At 36.9% G+C, this 19,852-nt stretch overlaps 2 protein-coding genes across 2 annotated transcripts; both read left to right on the top strand.

Moving 5' to 3' along the window:
- The first annotated feature begins 1,672 nt into the window (after window positions 1–1,672).
- LOC106986497 (olfactory receptor 10A2) lies at window positions 1,673–2,840 on the top strand. Its single transcript, XM_015084660.3, has one exon. It carries the CDS (start codon window positions 1,682–1,684, stop codon window positions 2,633–2,635), a length of 954 nt encoding a protein of 317 aa, XP_014940146.2. The 5' UTR covers window positions 1,673–1,681; the 3' UTR covers window positions 2,636–2,840.
- A 16,016-nt stretch (window positions 2,841–18,856) lies between these two features.
- LOC106986498 (olfactory receptor 10A2-like) lies at window positions 18,857–19,852 on the top strand. The gene has a single exon (XM_015084661.3). The coding sequence runs from the start codon at window positions 18,894–18,896 to the stop codon at window positions 19,845–19,847; it is 954 nt and encodes a 317-aa protein (XP_014940147.2). The 5' UTR covers window positions 18,857–18,893; the 3' UTR covers window positions 19,848–19,852.

The following is a 19,852-nucleotide window of genomic DNA, read 5'->3' as shown; positions in this document are numbered from 1 at the left end:
CAAAATTGAGATGCTCAACTAACTGAGCCACCCAGGAATCCCTTTCATTTTTTAAATCAAAGTGAACCTTACCTATTAGTAGAAAACCATCAATTTCATTTTAAAATTACACATTAATATAATTTTATTCTCTTATAATTTAAAATTTTTTATTCTACTTCTAAGGTTATTTTCCATTTCTTATTCCTACTATTGCATATTTTTGTTTTCTCTATTTCTTTATTAGATTTTCCAGCAATTTATCTCCATTTTTAACTTTTCAAAGGATAAATTTAGATATAATTTACCAATTTTACAATGTTTAAATTAATTTCTGCTTTTAATTTTATTTCCTCCTTTCTGTGTCTATTTTGCTTTCTAGATGATTTGAAAACCAAGTTGATTTATTTTAATTATTTTTATGGTATAATAATAAGTCTTAATTCTCCCCTACAAATTTTTTTTAACCTGAATGTACTGTGTTTTGTCATGTTTCTTGTCAGCAGAAATATGTTGTTCTTCCGAATTCCTTTATTTCTGGCTTTACTGAGATATAATTGATATTTAACATTGTATAAGGTATACAGTATGATGATTTGATGCATGAATGTATTGTGAAATGGTTACCACATTATGGTTAGTTCACATATCCAAAACCTCACATAATTACCTGGTGTGTATGTATGCATTTAAAACCATTTAAAATCTGGGTCACTTGGGTGGCTCAGTCAGTTAAGCATCCAACTTTGCCTCAGGTCATGATCTCATGGCTTGTGGGTTCCAGCCCTGTGTCAGGCTCTGTGCTGTGAGCTCAGAGCCTGGAGCCTGCTTTGGATTCTTTGTCTCCCTCTTTCTCTGCTCCTCTCCTGCTCGCACTTTGTCTGTCTGTCTGTCTCTCAATAATAAATAAACATTAAAAATTTTTAAAAACATTTAAAATCTGCTCTTGCAAGTATTGTATATAGTACAATATTGTTAACTATAGTCACCACCACCACTGTACATTATATCCCCTTATTTATCCTATAACTGGAAACTTGTACCCATTAACCAATATCCCTCCATCTGTTTCTACGAGTTTGGTTCTTTTAGATTCCACACATAAGTGAGATCATACGTTATTTGTCTTTCCCTGTCTGACTTATTTTATTTAGCATAATGCCCTCAAGGTTCATCCATGCTGTTTGTTGCAAATGGCAGGTTGTTTTTTTAATGACTGAATAATATTCCTGTGTGTGTGTGTGTGTGTGTGTGTATGCATGTGTGTGTGACATTTTCTTTATCCTTTCATCCACTGACGGACATTTAGATTGTTTCCATGTCTTAGGTATGGTGACTAATGTCACAATAAACATGGGAGAGCAAATAACTCTTAACACCATCTCAAAGGTATTAAGTGTGCAACAGTAAATGGGCATGGGTAAATACGATATGATTTGTTTTAGAAAATATGGTAAAAAAGCAGAAAATACATCATGAAAGAGTAACAATAGGAAATGATGAACTCTTTCCAGAGCTCAGGCTCCATTCTTCCTTGTGTTTTATTCTTAGACAGCTCAAGGCCCTTTCTTTTCCAACTGAGATCCCAACCCAGCCTCTTTTCCTGACACTAAAAAGGAGTCTGATAAACAAACCAAGATTCTGATTCCTCCAATCAAGAATTTCTCTTCATGACTGAAGCTGGAGATTCATTTCTGTATTGATGGCAGAAGGAAACCGGACAAGAGTTGGGGAGTTTATCCTCATGAGCTTCTCTTCGCTACCTACTGAAATACAGTCACTACTCTTCCTGACATTTCTAATCATCTACCTGGTCACGCTATTGGGAAACAGCCTCATCATTCTTGTTACCTTGGCTGACCCCATGCTGCACAGCCCCATGTACTTCTTCCTCAGGAACTTGTCCTTCTTGGAGATTGGCTTCAACCTAGTCATCGTGCCCAAGATGCTGGGGACCCTGCTTGCCCGGGACACAACCATCTCCTTCCTTGGCTGTGCCATGCAGACGTATTTCTTCTTCTTCTTTGGAGTTGCTGAATGCGTCCTCCTGGCCACCATGGCATATGACCGCTATGTAGCCATCTGCAATCCCTTGCACTACCCAGTCATCATGAACCAGAGGACACGTGCCAAATTGGCTGTTGCCTCCTGGTTTCCAGGCTTTCCCATAGCTACTGTGCAGACCACTTGGCTCTTCAGCTTTCCATTCTGTGGCACCAACAAGGTGAACCACTTCTTCTGTGACAGCCCACCTGTGCTGAGACTGGTGTGTGCAGACACAGCAATGTTTGAGATCTATGCGATTGTTGGAACTGTGCTTGTCGTCATGATACCCTGCTTGCTGATCCTGTGTTCCTACATTCGCATTGCTGCTGCCATCCTTAAGATTCCATCAGCTAAAGGGAAGCATAAAGCCTTCTCTACCTGCTCCTCCCACCTCCTTGTTGTCTCCCTTTTCTATGTGTCATTAAGCCTCACCTACTTCCGGCCTAAATCCAATAATTCGCCTGAGAGCAAAAAGCTGCTGTCATTGTCCTACACTGTTGTGACTCCCATGTTGAACCCCATCATCTATAGCCTGAGAAATAATGAAGTGAAGAATGCCCTTGGCCGGACCTTCCACAAGGCTTTCGGCCTTAGAATTTGCATCCCATAGACATTAAGAAATGAGAGTAAAGTGTACTCAATGTGGAGCAATCAGGTTCATATTTGGGATTTCTCTGCCTCCCTTGCCATCTCTGTTGGGATGAAACCCAGCTGCCGAAATGATTATTGGGAAGCTCAGAAGAGGGAAAAGAGCAGAGAAGTAGGTTGGCCCTGTTTCTACCACCTGGAAACTCCTCTGTTCATTGTAGGTTTACGTTATTTTTCTTATTGGTACAGCGACATTTTGACACTTCTATGACTAACCTATTCCTGGTATTGACTTTGTTAATGTGTGCCAATGTGACAAACATGGGAGACATATGAAACTGCTTGTAGTATGAACTTGGGAGACACAAAGTCATCTTGGCACTTTATCTTGTTTTGGACAAGTCTAACTTCATTCCATTGGAAAAAAGCCTATAATCCTGGTTTATATAATTTATTCATTTCATTTTGTATGCTTCTGAGGCAGTACTGGCTCTTAAGTTAGTTGGTGTTTCATGTGGATAGAGGAAGTGGAACAGTACTCTCCATGCATATTCCTTTATAACCTCACGGGCCTTACTCAATTCATTCATCAGGCTATTTTTCCCAGGTAATATTACATGATACTCAATATTACCAACTCATCATCAGCAAAGGTTTTCCTTGTTTGGCTAACAAATAAGCCCTTGGAAACTTAAATTACTTTCAGCCTCATTGTCATTTTATATTTTTATGAAGAAACTCTACTTTAGATACTCCATTTATAGTTTTCAGATTTGTCTGTTACTTTCTGTGAGTTGTAAATAATTTCAATAAATATTTAATCTAGAGATTCTTTCTGTCAGTGGGTAATAATTTCAATAAGTATTTCATCTAGAGATGTCTACGTATATTGTATTCTTTAACATAGAGTATCATTACATAATAAACACAATGATTTATCATCCAATTTGATAACAGAATAATCTGATCCCACCATGCTTTTTTAAAGTTTTTGTTTTAATTCCAGTTAGTTAACATATAGTGTTATATTAGTTTCAGGTGTACAATATTCAACAATTCCATACATCACCCAGTGCTCATCATAAAAAGTGCACTTCCTAATCCCCATCACCTATTTTACCCATCCTCCTGACTCCCTTCCTCTGTTCATCATCAATGTGTTCTCTATAACTAAAAGTCTGTTTCTTAGTTTGTCTCTCTCTCTCTCTCCCATTTCCCCTTTGCTATTTTTTATTTGCTTGTTTCTTAAACTCCACATATGAGTGAAATCATATGGTATTTGTCTTTCTGACTGACTTATTTCACTTACCATTATTCTCTCTAGCTCTATCTTGTCATTGCAAATGGCAAGATTTCATTATTTTTTATGGCTGAGTAATATCCTATTGTATATATGTACCACATCTTCTTTATCCATTCATCTATGAGTCAGCACTCAGGCTGCTTCCATAGTTTGGCTATTGTAAATAATGCAGCTATACACAGGGAGGGGTGCATGTATCCCTTTGAATTAGCATTTTTGTATTCTTTGAGTAAGTAGCCAGTAACACTCTACTGTACTTTAAAATGTGACATTTGAAGTTTAGTTCCTTTTCTCATTTTGACATTGTGGGCTTGCACTGGTAATAATATAAGTAAATAAAGTATTGAAGTATAGAGACACCTGTGGCACTCAAAATGCTGTCAAGTAATAACTGCATCACTGTATAATTTTTAACTTATTAATACTTACTTTTTGCAAGACCCATTTACTCTTAGTAGCAGACCACACCATGTTCACACTCTTATAATTTGACAAGAGCTACAACAAGACTGACTAATTAAATTGTAACCATTTCTCTCCTATGTTCACATGCCCTGATTCCTGGAAACTTTTTTTTCATTTTCATTGAGATATAATTGGCACATAATATTATGGAAGTTTCAGATGTACAACATAATGACTTTACATATGTATCTTTGCAAAATAATTACCAAAGTAAGTTCAGTTACCATCCATCACCTCACGTAGTTAAATATTTTTTTCTTGTGCATCACTGTGGTTTTTAACACCCTAAACAGGGGGCGCCTGGATGGTTCAGTTGGTTAAGTGTCTGACTCTTGATTTTGGCAAAGGTCATGATGTCATGGTTCATGAGATTGAGTCCCACACCTGGCTCCATGTTGTAATGGAGACTGCTTGGGATTCTTTCTCTCCCTCTCTCTCTGCCTCTCCGTTGCTCACTCACACTCTCTGCCTTTCTCAAAATAAATAAATAAACTTAAAAATATTTAATACCCCTAGCTGCAGATGAAGGCACCACTAATGTATGAGTTCTACATAGCTGCTCAGCTTTACTGTTGTAGGATGAAAACAGCCATAATATATAAATGAACAAGCATGGCTGCATTTCAATAAAACATTTCTGGATACTAGAATTTGATTTTCATATACTGTTCGTACATCAAGGAATACTCTTCTTCTGATTTTTTCTAGCCATTTAAAAATGTAAAAACCATTCCTAACTCATGAACTATATACAATAAAGACCAGTGGACGGTGGGATTTGCCTGTAGGCTATAGTTTGCTAACATCTGGGTAAAAGCATGAACTCTGAAGTTAAAATGCCTAGGTTTTATCCTGGTTCTGCCACTTGACAGCTTGGTGATATAGGACAAGTTATTTTGCACCCCTCTGCTTCAGTTTCCTCTTCTGTAAAGTGAAGATAATAATAACACCTATTTCTTCCCTTTTTTCATCATGGTTGAGAGGATTAAATGAGTTAATATATGTGAATCATTAAGGAACAATGTTGGACACATAGTAGTTTGTATAGAAATGTTAGCCATTATAAAGATCTGATTATTGGGTGGGGAAGTGATGATGATAGTGAGAAATTATGACATGGGAGGGAAAACTGGAGGGAGATGAAGGGGAGGAGTTCGTAGGAGTCAAATCCTGAAAGGCCTTCCATGCCAAAGAGCTTGAACACTATTTTGTGCACAAGAGAGGTCAGTTGAATGGTTTTCAGCATAAGGACAAAATCAAGTCTGTATTTTAGAAATAGTACTTAGCAATGATGAGAAAAGTGGGTGGTAAAGGGACACAATCTATAAGATAGACACCAGTCAAAAGACCTTTGTAATTGGGGAGTTAAAAGATTATAAGACCAAAATTCAGCGCAAGGAAAACCACTTCTTAATCTCAGCATTTGAAGTCCTCCATCAAAATGGGTCAGCAGAGCAGCCATTCAGCAGAGCTGACAGATCAGAGTAGATTCATTCCTGGTCTGGACTGCATCTACTCCTGTAAGCATGCAGGCCAGCAGGGATCTGAGCTTCAAAGCTGGCCTGCTTTCCAAGATGAGTTCCTTAGGAGGTGTGGCTGTGCAGCCTGAGTTCATTAGCCCTCTCCCCAGATCTGATCCTACCTATTCACATAAGCTTTCCCTCTGGCCCCTGGGACAGACCAGTGGGTGCCTCAGTCAACTGCTCCCTAAACAGCAGTGTGCCTCATTAACAACTTTTTAATGAGGTCACAGGCTATGACTGCTCATTAATAGGCTGCTTAGCCTACAACCCCAGGGTGGAGGAGTCTGAGGATAGAAGCCAGGGAGAAGAGAGCTCAGCCTGCATTAGAGCTGCCTCAGAGCAGAGACTCCTAGGCTTTCACTCTCAGGCCTCCAGGGTCTCTTGGAGCTCTCCGAGACCGATTCTGCAGCTACAAGTCAGGAGGGGCCAAGGCCTGAGAGGGGAGGAATTACAACAGAGTCCAATGATCCCAGACTTGGGCCAGAGATTCTTGAGGAAATCAGATACTTTTCAGGTTTTCTTTGATGCTTGCGTAAATGGAATATTGCCCTTGGAATTTTTGTTGTCTTGCTTTCCATAACTACAAATTTCCATGCTATTCTCCACACACACGTCCAAGTGCAGATTCTTTTGTATTATTTCTCAAGTCCTTTGGAACTATACTTGTCCTGGGAGTTCAGAGGTTGGCCCTCTTCTTCCGTGTTCCTTGTGTACTATCTCAGAGATCCCATCCATTGCCAGGGTTTCAAGAAATCCTGTGGAGATGAAGCCTCCTTGTGGAGATTAAATTTGGGTATTGGCTTCTATCTCCCACCAGGATTATTCCTAGAGCCTCCTAGCTGATCTCCCAGCCTCCAGTGATACTGCAGACTTACATATGCACCTCATTCTAATCCATCCTCCTTACCTACTCTAGAGTTCTTTCTAAGTGTGCTTGTGAAAATCTGTCATTTTCATGCTTAAAATCCTTACAATCCACCCTCATCTTCAGAATGAAATTAATGTTCTTCTATAATATGAGCCCCTTTGTACATCAGCTCTAGCTTTATTTTTCCAATTTCGGTTATTACCATACTTCAACCATATCATCGAATGAATAGTCAACTCTTGCCCTCCTGAACTTTCTTTCCCTCCACACCATGCCCTTCTACTTTCTCTAAATATAGTCCTTTTTATTCCCCTCAACAATTTACAGTCTGAAAGACAGGGGTTTAAGTCCCATATCTGGTACTTAACAGCTATGCAAATTCATAGAAAGTACTCTAAATTTTTATTCTTATATTTCCCAATCTATGAGATATAATAATGTAATTCTACAACATAGACATAACAATATTTAACATATAATAATATAAAATCATAAAATCAAATAAGTTAACATATAATAATATAATAATGATGAAATCAAAATTACATAAGCCAACTCTTTTCACTTGCTGAGCTTTGTGAGCCTTTCTATACTTTAGTATCTCTTTCAGTTCAACGTGGGAGATCAGTTATGCAGAATTCTCATGGATGTTTGCTGCAATTATAGCGTGAGAAATCCATATAAAGTCTACCTCCTCCCAGGGAACAGGATAAGTAGGTGGCTACCATTTATTGACAAGCAAATATGAGTTTAAATATTTTTAAATGAATTACCAATTGTTCCTCACAGGCTTTATCACAATTGGTAAAATAGGGTATTTGCTTCAAAAGAGCAAGTAGCTTGTTCGACAGTCACAACTATTAAAGTGTCAAAGCTAGAATTACAATCTGAATCTAAAATATCATGTACCTTAAAATTTTTGCGTAATGCTTTCTCTAAAATATAGAAGTAGAAACTAGAAAGAAGGGGAAATAAAATAATTTTAACATGAAAAAATGAAAAAAATTTAATTTATTTTCTTTCCCCATACACCATGCATTTCCACTTTCTCTAAAGTTAGTCTTTTTTATTCCCCTCAACAATTAGTATTTTGAAAAACCTGGGTTCAAATTTTGTGTCTGCTGTTTACCAGCTATGTATGTTTATGCAAATTATTCTCTATCTCTAGCCCTCAGTTTCCTTGTCTTTGAATGAGGTGATAATACCCACCTCATGGAATTGATAAGATGAAAATTTGAACAATGAAACCTGCCGTGAAAGTGTTAAAACTAATCATGCTCTGGCAGCAGAGGCACCAAGCAAATAGCCACTTCCACTTGTAAAACTTTGTGAGTCTATTCTTCATTATTTCTTGCAGTTTGAAGTAAGATTGTCAGTTATGCAGCATTCTCAATTAGTTTGGTACTAATTGTAACACAGGGAAATTATTAGGTTCTCTCCATTTCCCAGAGAGCGGGGTAAAGAAAGGAATTAGCATGTAATAACTGTCAAATATGAGTTACCTATTTATAAATTAAGTATCATTTACTCTTCACAGGTATTATCAGGATGTACAGACTAGAACAACAACAACAAAAAACCAATAAGTGTCAGAGCTTATGTTTGAATCCAGGTCTACCTGAACCCAAAATGTCATGTTCTTGTCAGTATAGCATGTGCCTTCTCCAAAATATAAAGGCAGAAAGTATAAAAAAGTTAGGAGAAAAAGCTCTCTGTCTCTCAAAACTAAATAAATACTAAAATTTTTTTTTAAAAAGTAGACAAGTACACAAACAGTTGTAGAACAAAAAGTGCCATACAAAGTCCTGCACTGTGCCATAATTCTGCACTTTGATAAACACTGTCATGGAAATATTCAACCCACCTCCTAATCCTGCTCATTCTTTCTTGGCAAAATTCTTACTTAAACCTTGGCTCAACTGCTATGTTCATTGTCCCTGTCATTACATACCACACGCCAGGCCCTTATTTCTAAACTATTATTATAAGAGCCTCCTCACTGATCTCATTGCTTCCATGCTCCCTTCCCAATCCTCCTTAACCTCACTGCTAAGTACAGGATTTACAGGGATGAGCAAAAGACAGTCCTTGCCCTTGGGGTCAAGGATAGATATATTTTTTAATGTTTTTATTTATTTTTGAGACAGAGACAGAGCATGAGCAGGGGAGGGGCAGAGAGAGAGGGAGACACAGAATCTTAAGCAGGCTCCAGGCTCTGAGCTGTCAGCACAGAGCTTGACGCGGGCCTCGAACTCATGGACTGTGAGATCATGACCTGAGCTGAAGTTGGATGCCCAACTGACTGAGCCACCCAGGCACCCCTGGACAGGAGAGATATTAAACAAAGAACTGCGCAAATAAATATGTAATTACAAATTGATATCATTGCTATGAAGGAAAAGAACCTAGTGCTCAGAGAAAGAATAAAAGGAAGGAGTCTTAATTTGCATTTGGACTAGAGAAGACCTCATCAAGGAAGTGACATTTTTTCTAAAGTTTTTATTTTAATTCCAGGTAGTTAACATATAGTGTAATATTACATTCTGGTGTACAATATAGTAATTTGACACTTCCATACAACACCCAGTGCTCATCACAAGTGCACTCCTTAATCCTCATCACCTATTTAACCCATCTCCCCTCCACCTCCCCCCTGGTAGCCATCAATATGTTCTCTATAGTTAAGAGTCTGTTTCTTGGTTGGCCTCTCCCTTTTTTTTCCCCTTTGCTCATTTATCTCTTAAATCCCACATATGAGTGAAATCGTTGTCTTTGTCTTTCTCTGACAGACCTATTCTGCTTAGAATCATACTCTCTAACTCAATCCATGTCATTGCAAATGGCAAGATTTCATTCTTTTTTATAGCTGAGTATTTTTCCATTGTATGTATATAAATGTATATATGTATATATGTGTATATATATATATATTTTTCCCTCCTATATAGAATAAGGGTTTGCTTTAGGGCTAGGATAAGGATTGGGGTTAAGATTAGTGCCAGTATGAGGGTATGGACCTATTATCCTGCAGCTTAGAGACATCTCCAGAGGGATAAGTTTAAGGTGAGGTTATGGTTAGGATGAAGGATTAGGGTTAAGGGTTAGTGGTTAGCTGTTAGTGGTTAATGGTTAGTGGATTAGGTTTTCGATGAGAAGAATACTCTCTACCTCCATCCATGTTGTTGCGCATGGCAAGATTTCCTTCTTCTCGAGGAATTGATATTTAAAGTGGTATCAGAAGAGTGTGTAGGAGTTAGCCAATTAAAAATAAGGAGGAATAATATACAAATCAAAAGGATTTGTATATACAAAGATCTAAGTCAGTAACTGCAGAAATGGTGTTGGTAGCAGTATTAGTAGTAATGTTAGTCATCATGTAGTCAACTGGCATACTCCTTCCCCACTTTGATGGCAACCTTCAAGGCCCAGGTCAAATAGCATCTTAATGGAACATTGCCATATACGACATTTGTCATGGCTTAGCATGTTTTCTACACTTTATCTCATTTTCTTCTCACAACAGGTACTGGGCATCTCATGCATATGAAAATGACACGCAGAATAATTTTTTCCAGGTCACAAGGTTAGGAATCAGTGAAAGAAACCAGAATGTTAGTTTTGTTTAGATATTTGTTTCAAATATCTCTTTTCTATTAAAAAAAAAAACCCAAATACTTTCACGTGATAAAAATTCAAGCAGATTCCTTCCTTTTGGAGGTGGAGATAAATTTCTCTTCCTTGTATGTGACTTGGACTTAGCAACCCACATGGAAGGAATAGAATGTGGAAAGGGGATAGTGAAAAGTCATGTTTATATCCTGTACATCCTGATATGATGTGATGAGAAAGGCACTTCACTCTCTGGTATTATTTCCGCCTCTCCAAACCAAACCAAACGAAACCAAAAAACCCATGTAATCATGAAAACACAAGATCTAAGAACATCACAGATTAGAGAAAAGTGAGGATATATAACAACTAAATGCAATTCAGTTGCATGGAATGAATCCTGGTAAAGAAGAGAAACATTTGTGGGAAAACTGATCAAATTCAAATAAGGCCTGTAGTCTACTTAATAGTATTGTAGCAATGTTAATTTTTAAAGTTCTGGGCAATGAACCAGGGTCATGTAAGATGTTAAAACTAGGGAAACCTGCATGGAGTGTAAAAAGGAATTCTTACTATCTTGGCAACTCTTTTATAAATCTAAAATTATTTCAAAATTAAAAATGTTTTAAGTCAAAAATTCAACCAATATAAAATTATATACAATCAAAAGTAGATATCTGTCTCAATACTGACCTCTGGTACCCTATTTCCCTGCCCAGAGGTAACTCATCAATTTTCTATATATCTTTACAGAAATTTTCTAATAATAAATTATATTTACATAATTGAGATTTTCTTTTTTTTATTCTTTTAGTGTTTATTTTTGAGAGAGAGAGAGAAAGAGAGAGACAGAGCGTGAGTGGGAGAGGGGCAGAGAGAGAGAGAGAGAGAGAGAGACACAATCTGAAACAGGCTGCAGGCTCTGAGTTATCAGCACAGAGCCTGATGCAGGACTCAAACTTGGGAACTTGGGAATGGTGAGATTATGACCTGAGCCGAAATAGGACGCTTAACCGACTGAGCCATCCAGGTACCCGTTGAGATTTTCTTCTATAAAATATATGCAGTTGTACGATATGTATATGATGTTTTTTACATTGATACTTTAAAAAATTGCAAAACACCGGCAGTCTGGCTGGCTCAGTTGGTGGAGCCTCAACTCTTGATCTTGGAGTTGTGAGTTTGAGCCTCACAGTTGGGTGTAAAGATTGGATAAAAATAAAATCTTTAAAAATAAAAATTGCTGAGTATAACAAACTGGAGAGATCTAGTGCTAGGATTAAATTTAAGTTACTCTGACTTCAAATTTAGTGCTTTATTCTACAAAATCCTACGTCCCCTAGCCAGGATGCTTTTGTGTGTTTGTTTTGTTTTGTTTTGTTTTCTTGAAATTTTTCCTGTAGGCATCTGAAATTCATCATGGTCTCAAAGGACAATAGGTTTAAGAAAGGTCAGGCACCCTTGTGGGAGGGTAGAAAGAGCAGCTAAGGTGAGCCCAATAATTCCTGGGGGGAATATGCAAGTGCCAGCCCTTCACCTGGTCCTGAGTATAAAAGAGACATAGCTGGGAATAATTCTCCTATCAGGACTGAATGCATGGCCAACCCATGTTTGCTCACAGATATGCTCACTCATGCCTGAAGGCAGGAGGGACCTGACTTTGAGTCCAGACAGTAATGGCTCATCCAGAATAGAAAGTAAGACTTCCCTGGTGCCTCTTTTGGCTCTTCTGACAACAGAGCCAGAGTTTTTCCAATACTCTAGGGCAGGCATGAAGCAAGCATGGGTGTCAGGCAGAGCTGAACAAGGCAGATATCCCTATTAGGCACAGGTAAGGCTTCTACCAACGGTCAGATTAGCCCGGGACTCTTCTCCAAGTTCAGGTGCTCAACTGGACCAGGTTTGGCAGGATTTGGAGGGACACCTCATTTTATTCTTGTGTCCACACTGGGAAGATCTCATAAGTTCCTCTCTTTCTATGTCATAAGTGAGATATGAGACCACATAAAGATTGAGATTACTAGTTTTTTTCCCAGTTCTATCCTCTAAAGCTTTCTGACCCAGCTTTGCAGCCTCCACAGGACATAAACTTCCTCCAAGTTTGACTTTCCTCTGATTACTTGGGGAAGACTTGCCTCAGTGAGACATTCATGAGGCAGAGCACATCAGAGCATGCTACTTCTTTAGGGCAATTTTATGGGTGCAAAAGGCCTTGAAGAGTGGGCTCCTACTCCTGGGGTAGTCAGGCTAATGATTAGCAGAAGGATGATCCTGCAGAAGTTCTGAAGGGACTTGGAAGGAGCCTGTGGGCCAGCCGTGACCACCAGATTGTGTGATGTCTCTCAGTCTTAGGCCAAGGTGCCATCTCTTCTTCCCTGGTAGTTTCCAGAAGTTCTGTGGGAACCCAGTGGGCCCTTTCATCTCTTCTCCCTCTTCCTTTCCATTCCTCCTCACCAGCACAAAACATTATACTTTGTCCTGAAATGGAGCTTCCAGTGAAAGTGGAGTTCTGACTAAAGGGAGGGCAGTCACTGAGAAAAGTAGGAATTTCAATGATGAATGGAAACTCCAGAGAGAATAAACTTTGTCAAATTCGTATTTTCATTCATCCAGTCATCTCAAATCACATATCTGGCTAATCCCTGGGCTTCCTCCTGTAATGATGACCGAGGCAGTTAATTTTCTGAAGGAGTTTACAGATCAAGATGCAAATAGGTAATTATAATATCTGGATAACTGAAATATTTTTAAAGATATAGGAAAGAGAGAAGATGACTAGTATCATGTTTTCACTCATATGTGGATCTTGAGAAATTTAACAGAAGATCATGGGGGGAAGGGAAGGGGAAAAAATAGTTACAAACAGAGAGGGAGTGAGGCAAACCATAAGAGACTCTTAAATACAGAGAATAAACTGAGGGTGGCTGGAGGAGTGGGGGAGAGGGGACAATGGGTGATGGGCATTGAAAAGGGCATTTGTAGGGATGAGCACTGGGTGTTGTGTGTAAGCGGTGAACCACGGGAATCTACCCCGAAAACCAAGAGCACATTTTACACACTGTATGTTAGCCAAATTGACAATAAGTAAGAGATACATAAATAAATAAATAAATAAATAAATAAATAGGAACGATAATGATGGCCTTTAAATCATAGCTGTAAGAAGAAAATGAGAGAATGAATATAAAGCACAAACCATAAATCTCTTATATATTCAGTCGGTATTTCCAGCTTCATCATGAGTATAATTATCAACACTTTCACTTGTAATATTTTTATTGCTATTATATAGCAAATGTAGCTAGCTCACTGTAGAAGATTTAGAAATCCAGGAAAATAAAAATAAAATAAATCCCCACTTTTTACCACTTGAAGTAGACCAGTTTTTAATTTTGCATGTACCCTTTCAGCCTTTCTACAAGAATATACTTCCAAAATTAGAAATTTATCATAGGTGTGCAGTGTTAGCATCTTCTTTTTTCATGATGGTTGGCCCTGCACAAACTTACATGTAGAATCATTGCCTCCATCTCTTCTACCAGAGGAGTTCTTGCATCAAAGTGTATGAGCAGTAAAGGATCCTCACACAAGTATGCCAAATTGATTTTTAAAGAGATTATACTAATTATAAAGCCCTAAACAAAATAAGATATGGCTTACTACACCACCCCTGACTAGCACTGAATATCATGTTTTTAAATATTTCAAAGATGATGAAGAAATTTAATTTATATGTTAATTTTTAATTTTATTACTAGCAAAATAGAGCAATTTTTATATGCTTACTGGCCATTGGCACTTTTTGGTGAAATAAATTTTTGTGTCTTCTATTTCTCTTTTGGGGAGATCATGTCCTTTAAAAATTTACTTATATGGCTAATTATTTATCAATTAGACAAATGCTTTTTATTATTTGTTGCTGTTATTGCAAATATTTTCCTATTTTTCATCTTTCCCTTTTTTTATGGGTTGTTTTGTGTTATATGTATTTTATTCTTTATTATATTCAAGTGTTCTTAAATAAAAAGCAATATATTTCACTGTAGATAGGATAAAAAATATAAAATACAAAGAAGAAAATTAAAGCGCTTGTAATTGCACCACTAACATATTAACAAAGGAATAGAACTGAAGGTTTCTATATGGATATATATGCATGTATATTTGTATGTATGTATGTGTGTGTATATATATATACATTTTGAAATAAATGTCTTACATTGAGTATGCTATTTTGTAGCCTAATTTATCAACTTAGCAAAACATATTGAATATTTTCACATGCCATTTGATATTCTTTTAACATACTTTAAATTACTTCATAGCATTCTGTAGTATAGATGTAATACAATTTATTTCACTGATCTATTTTTATATATCTAGAATACTCTTTACTGTTTCTTTGTTTTAAGTACTCTATTGTAAATAAAACTGAGAGGAGCATTCTGATAGATAAAATTTGCACATAATCTTAATCTAAAATTGTAGACATGGAATTGCCAGTTCAAAGAGACTATAAACATACAGTGAAATCCACTTATCATCTGGACCTACAGTGTTCAAATGTTTATATTCTTTCACTTGTACCCAAAATAAATATATAATATTTTAAATATTTAAGACAAATAATCTCTTCTTTTTTAATTGTATTTGATTTCTGATGACTTTGAGCCTTCTTTACTGGTTTTTTGGCATTTGATTTCTGGTGATGTGAATTGAATGACTATAACTTTACTTAATTTTCTCTTAGATAATCTGCAACAATCTCTTGAAATTTATCTTCTAGATATTGTCTTCATTTGGTATTTGTCTTTAATTTCTCAGTTAGGCTTTTAATGTTCAAACATTTAATTTTATATTTTCAAATCAGTGGATCTTACCTTTTTTAGGTTCTGTTTTAAAGTTTATGCTGAGAAAGACCTTCAGAAAGCTAAAGTAAATATTAACATACATTTTTTTTTTCAAATTCAACTATGACTTTGTATTTACATTTAAATCATCCATACTGGATGTATTTTGTTGTATTGTTTAAGGTGAGAATGCAACATTTATTTTCCCCTCAAGTTGCCCCAGAGCTGTTTACTGAATTCCTTTTATATATGCACTGCTCCTAGGATTCATTTTGTTTCAATTATTTGCCTAACGTACAATTCTTCGAAGCATGCACAAGTAAACATATTAAAGTATTTTAAAATTATGAGAGAATAAAACAAAATATTGTGAGATAGTATTAACATGTGTTTTAATATCTAATGGTATATATATTCTTGCTCTACTTAATGTTTTTGGAACCACATTAAATTTACTATTAATTTGTTGGTGATTGACATCTTTATAATACTACTTGTTTCTTCATGAAGACAATATGGCATTCAATTTATCCAAGACATTTTTCCAATTATATCAGTTCATTACATTCCATAAGAGCATGTCTATTTTTAAAATGCTTATTCTAATGTACTTTGATTGTTAATGATACACTGAAACTTTTTTTTAGTTAGCATTTGTTTTCACGAATGCTGGAAAACCACTTATTTGATATATTAGTACTATGACTAGTCAACCAATTGAATTTTTAATATTGATAGTTTTTCATCTTCCTCTATAATAATGTTATCTTTTTCTTTCCAATATTTATTTCTTATTTATTTTCCTAGTCTTATTGCACTGGCCCAAATTCCAAAACTTATTGTGAAACCAAGCTGGGAATCTTCAGAAGGACTTTGGGAGAGCTGAGGCTTCCTCCAAAACACATTCAATATTATATATTTTTTGAAGGACAGAGATTCCATAGTTTTTGTCAGAATCTCAAAAGGTTGCATCATCCTCCAAATTTAAGAATCTCTGCTCTAATGTTTTACTTGTAAGTGTAGTGTTGTCTATTATTTTTACATAGATATCCAGATTGTATTGAGAAAGTAGTTTGGGTTCTAGAGGAAAAATGAAATCCTGGGGAACTTAACTACCATGACCTTCCTTGGGTTCTGAGATATCTAGCTGGTCCAACTTCTCTCCATCTTTCAGAATCTTCTTTTGTTTCTTTCACATATAACGTCTAGGGGTTTTAGTGACACTTAGTGGAAAGAATAAGGAAAAATATATCTCCCCTCTCTTCCTAGAAAGAGTTCTCTGATTTATTTTTTTCCTTTGCAGTTGTGCTAACGTTTCTGTTTGGTTGTGATTTATAGGGGTCTTTAAAATTCATTTTGCTTTATTTTTACCATTTTCTAGTCAGTTACTTAACAGAATTTTCCCCTATCTTCAAATTAAAGAAAAAACTTTCACTAATATAAAGAAATGTTTGTGTAAATCTTTTAAAATTTATTTTGTTTTGTGCTTAGGGGTTCTTTCAGTTCAAAGTCATGCCTTCCTTTAGCTCAGAGACATTTATTCTTCCCCTGGTACTTCTCTGAGTATTGTCTCTCTTTCCTTTTTGTCATGTCATTCTGAAATGCCTAGCAAGTTGATTGTATTTCCTGTATTTTCCTTTATTATTACTCTCATTATTTTCATATTTTCAAAATTTTTCTCAGTGATGTGGGCATGATTTCTCAAACTTATATTCTAATTCATCACTTCAGTTTTCTTAAGTTTCTAGCACTACACTCCACAACCTTTTAATTTGATAATCGTGGTTTGCCATTCTCATCCCCACTCTGCCCCAACCACCATGGTCTTTTCTGACCTAAGGCTGTTATTTTTAGTGACTGCTTATTCAATATTCAATATCTTATGGGGCTTTGTTGAGAGTACATATTGAAAACAATCAACGTGTCTTTAGTTTCGCTCAGACTCTTTCTTGAGAAAGGGAACAACTGTTCTCATGTCTCGGATTTATTCCACTAATTTAAATTGTGTCTTCATACCTCTCATGACTTTCTCTACTTACTCTGAAAAGCACAGGGCTGGGTTGTACTGAATGACAGTAGGAGTCTCTAATTAAGATTATTTGTTTGTGGCATCAATGATCCTTTTATTATTATTAATTTTTGAAACTTGTATTTGGTTTTTCTGAAGTTGATCTCAAAACTGTAGACATTGCTTCATTTAATTTTTAGTGCTTCAGAGAAATCTTAGATCAGTCTGATCATTATTCTTTGGCAAGAATGACTTTCTCTTCCTTCATGGATGTTTTGGAGTTTTAAATACAACCTTCAAATTCAAATTACTCACCATTACCTGACTAATATTGAGCTTCAGTAGTTTGTCTATTGCTTAAAAATGGATTGTGTATGAAATCGGAGGATGAGTATACCACCCGATTTTCTTGATCCCAGGTACACAGATTTCATCCCTCCCCTAATTCACCTTATACCATTCATTTTCAATGTCAGAATGATGTTTCTATGTGTTGTATGTGACATATATAACAATGTCACTCCCATGCTTCATATATTCAGGCAGCTCTCTTTATCTATAGAATAAGGTCCAAATTCCTTAGCATACAATAAAAGTCTATTGATGTAACATATCCAAAACAAGGACCACAAGCTTGTTTCTCTTTTACTTTGTTTCAATTCTGGTTTCTAGTGCTCTTAATAATGTTTTTATTTCTGTTTTTAAGCTTGTATTTTTTGTATAATAGTTTCCTAACCACATCCAATTCCTTTATTACTTATTTTCCAACTTCATCTCATAATTCCTCCATTAGAATTCAATGTTCTAGATTACCAAAATAATGAGGAAAGAAGGGAATATGATAATAAGTTGAAAATTAGAAAGAAATCATACAAAATGTGATTTTGCAGAAATTCCCATTTTATTTTCTTAAGCATTAATGAGTTAGTCCTCAGATCAAGGTAGAATAGTCCAATGAATCACAGTCCAGTGGAAGTCTGAGAACTCTGGAATTCAACAGATGTGGTTTGGATTCGAGACCTACCACTTTCACTCTTTCCTTAACTTCTCTGGGATAAGTTGCCTCCCCTATAAAATGCATATATAAAAGGACAAAACACAGGCATGTGTTAATTGTCCTCAATACATGCTCCTCCCAAATTACAGCCAGCAAGAAAGATTCATGAAGAGTAGAAAACTTATTAGATGCAGTATTCTGCATTGAATATATAAATTCTGCATTTTAAATATATTTCTAAAGTTTTTATAAATTCACATGTATGTGTTTTTAATGAAATCATGAACTTTGGGCTTGTATCTCAAAAGTTGAGGTGTTTTCAGGAATATAATTTCTTCCAAAATGTGCCCCTTGATGGCTCCTTCAGGGACTTATGGTTCTGATTTGGTATGACCATTCTGTACATGTTAATGTACAAATAAGGAAATATCAACTCTTCCAGAAGGTGGCCCAGGCCCATCTCAGAACTTAAGCTCTGGCCATCCTTCCTTGTGTCTTATTCTTAGACAGCTCAAGGCCCTTCCTTTTCCAACTGAGATCCCGACCCAGCCTCTTTTCCTGACACTAAAAAGGAGTCTGATAAACAAACCAAGATTCTGATTCCTCCAATCAAGAATTTCTCTTCATGACTGAAGCTGGAGATTCATTTCTGTATTGATGGCTGAAGGAAACCGGACAAGAGTTGGGGAGTTTATCCTCATGAGCTTCTCTTCCCTACCTACTGAAATACAGTCACTACTCTTCCTGACATTTCTAATCATCTACCTGGTCACGCTATTGGGAAACAGCCTCATCATTCTTGTTACCTTGGCTGACCCCATGCTGCACAGCCCCATGTACTTCTTCCTCAGGAACTTGTCCTTCTTGGAGATTGGCTTCAACCTAGTCATCGTGCCCAAGATGCTGGGGACCCTGCTTGCCCGGGACACAACCATCTCCTTCCTTGGCTGTGCCATGCAGATGTATTTCTTGTTCTTCTTTGGAGCTGCTGAATGCATCCTCCTGGCCACCATGGCATATGACCGCTATGTAGCCATCTGCAATCCCTTGCACTACCCAGTCATCATGAACCAGAGGACACGTGCCAAATTGGCTGTTGCCTCCTGGTTTCCAGGCTTTCCCATAGCTACTGTGCAGACCACTTGGCTCTTCAGCTTTCCATTCTGTGGCACCAACAAGGTGAACCACTTCTTCTGTGACAGCCCACCTGTGCTGAGACTGGTGTGTGCAGACACAGCAATGTTTGAGATCTATGCGATTGTTGGAACTGTGCTGGTCATCATGATACCCTGCTTGCTGATCCTGTGTTCCTACATTCGCATTGCTGCTGCCATCCTTAAGATTCCATCAGCTAAAGGGAAGCATAAAGCCTTCTCTACCTGCTCCTCCCACCTCCTTGTTGTCTCCCTATTCTATGTATCTTCAAGCCTCACCTACTTCCGGCCTAAATCCAATAATTCGCCTGAGAGCAAAAAGCTGCTGTCATTGTCCTACACTGTTGTGACTCCCATGTTGAACCCCATCATCTATAGCCTGAGAAATAATGAAGTGAAGAATGCCCTTGGCCGGACTTTCCGCAAGGCTTTAGGCCTTAGATTTTGCATCCCATAAACGTT

Source organism: Acinonyx jubatus, chromosome D1 (genome assembly GCF_027475565.1).
Source record: "Acinonyx jubatus isolate Ajub_Pintada_27869175 chromosome D1, VMU_Ajub_asm_v1.0, whole genome shotgun sequence".
In the NCBI taxonomy this organism is placed as follows: domain Eukaryota; kingdom Metazoa; phylum Chordata; class Mammalia; order Carnivora; family Felidae; genus Acinonyx; species Acinonyx jubatus.
This window is presented reverse-complemented; position numbering and strand designations above follow the sequence as displayed.

Bases quoted from the DNA above. Each gene is read 5' to 3' on its own strand.
- LOC106986498 (XM_015084661.3), top strand. From the start codon at position 18,894: ATGGCTGAAGGAAACCGGACAAGAGTTGGGGAGTTTATCCTCATGAGC.
- LOC106986497 (XM_015084660.3), top strand. From the start codon at position 1,682: ATGGCAGAAGGAAACCGGACAAGAGTTGGGGAGTTTATCCTCATGAGC.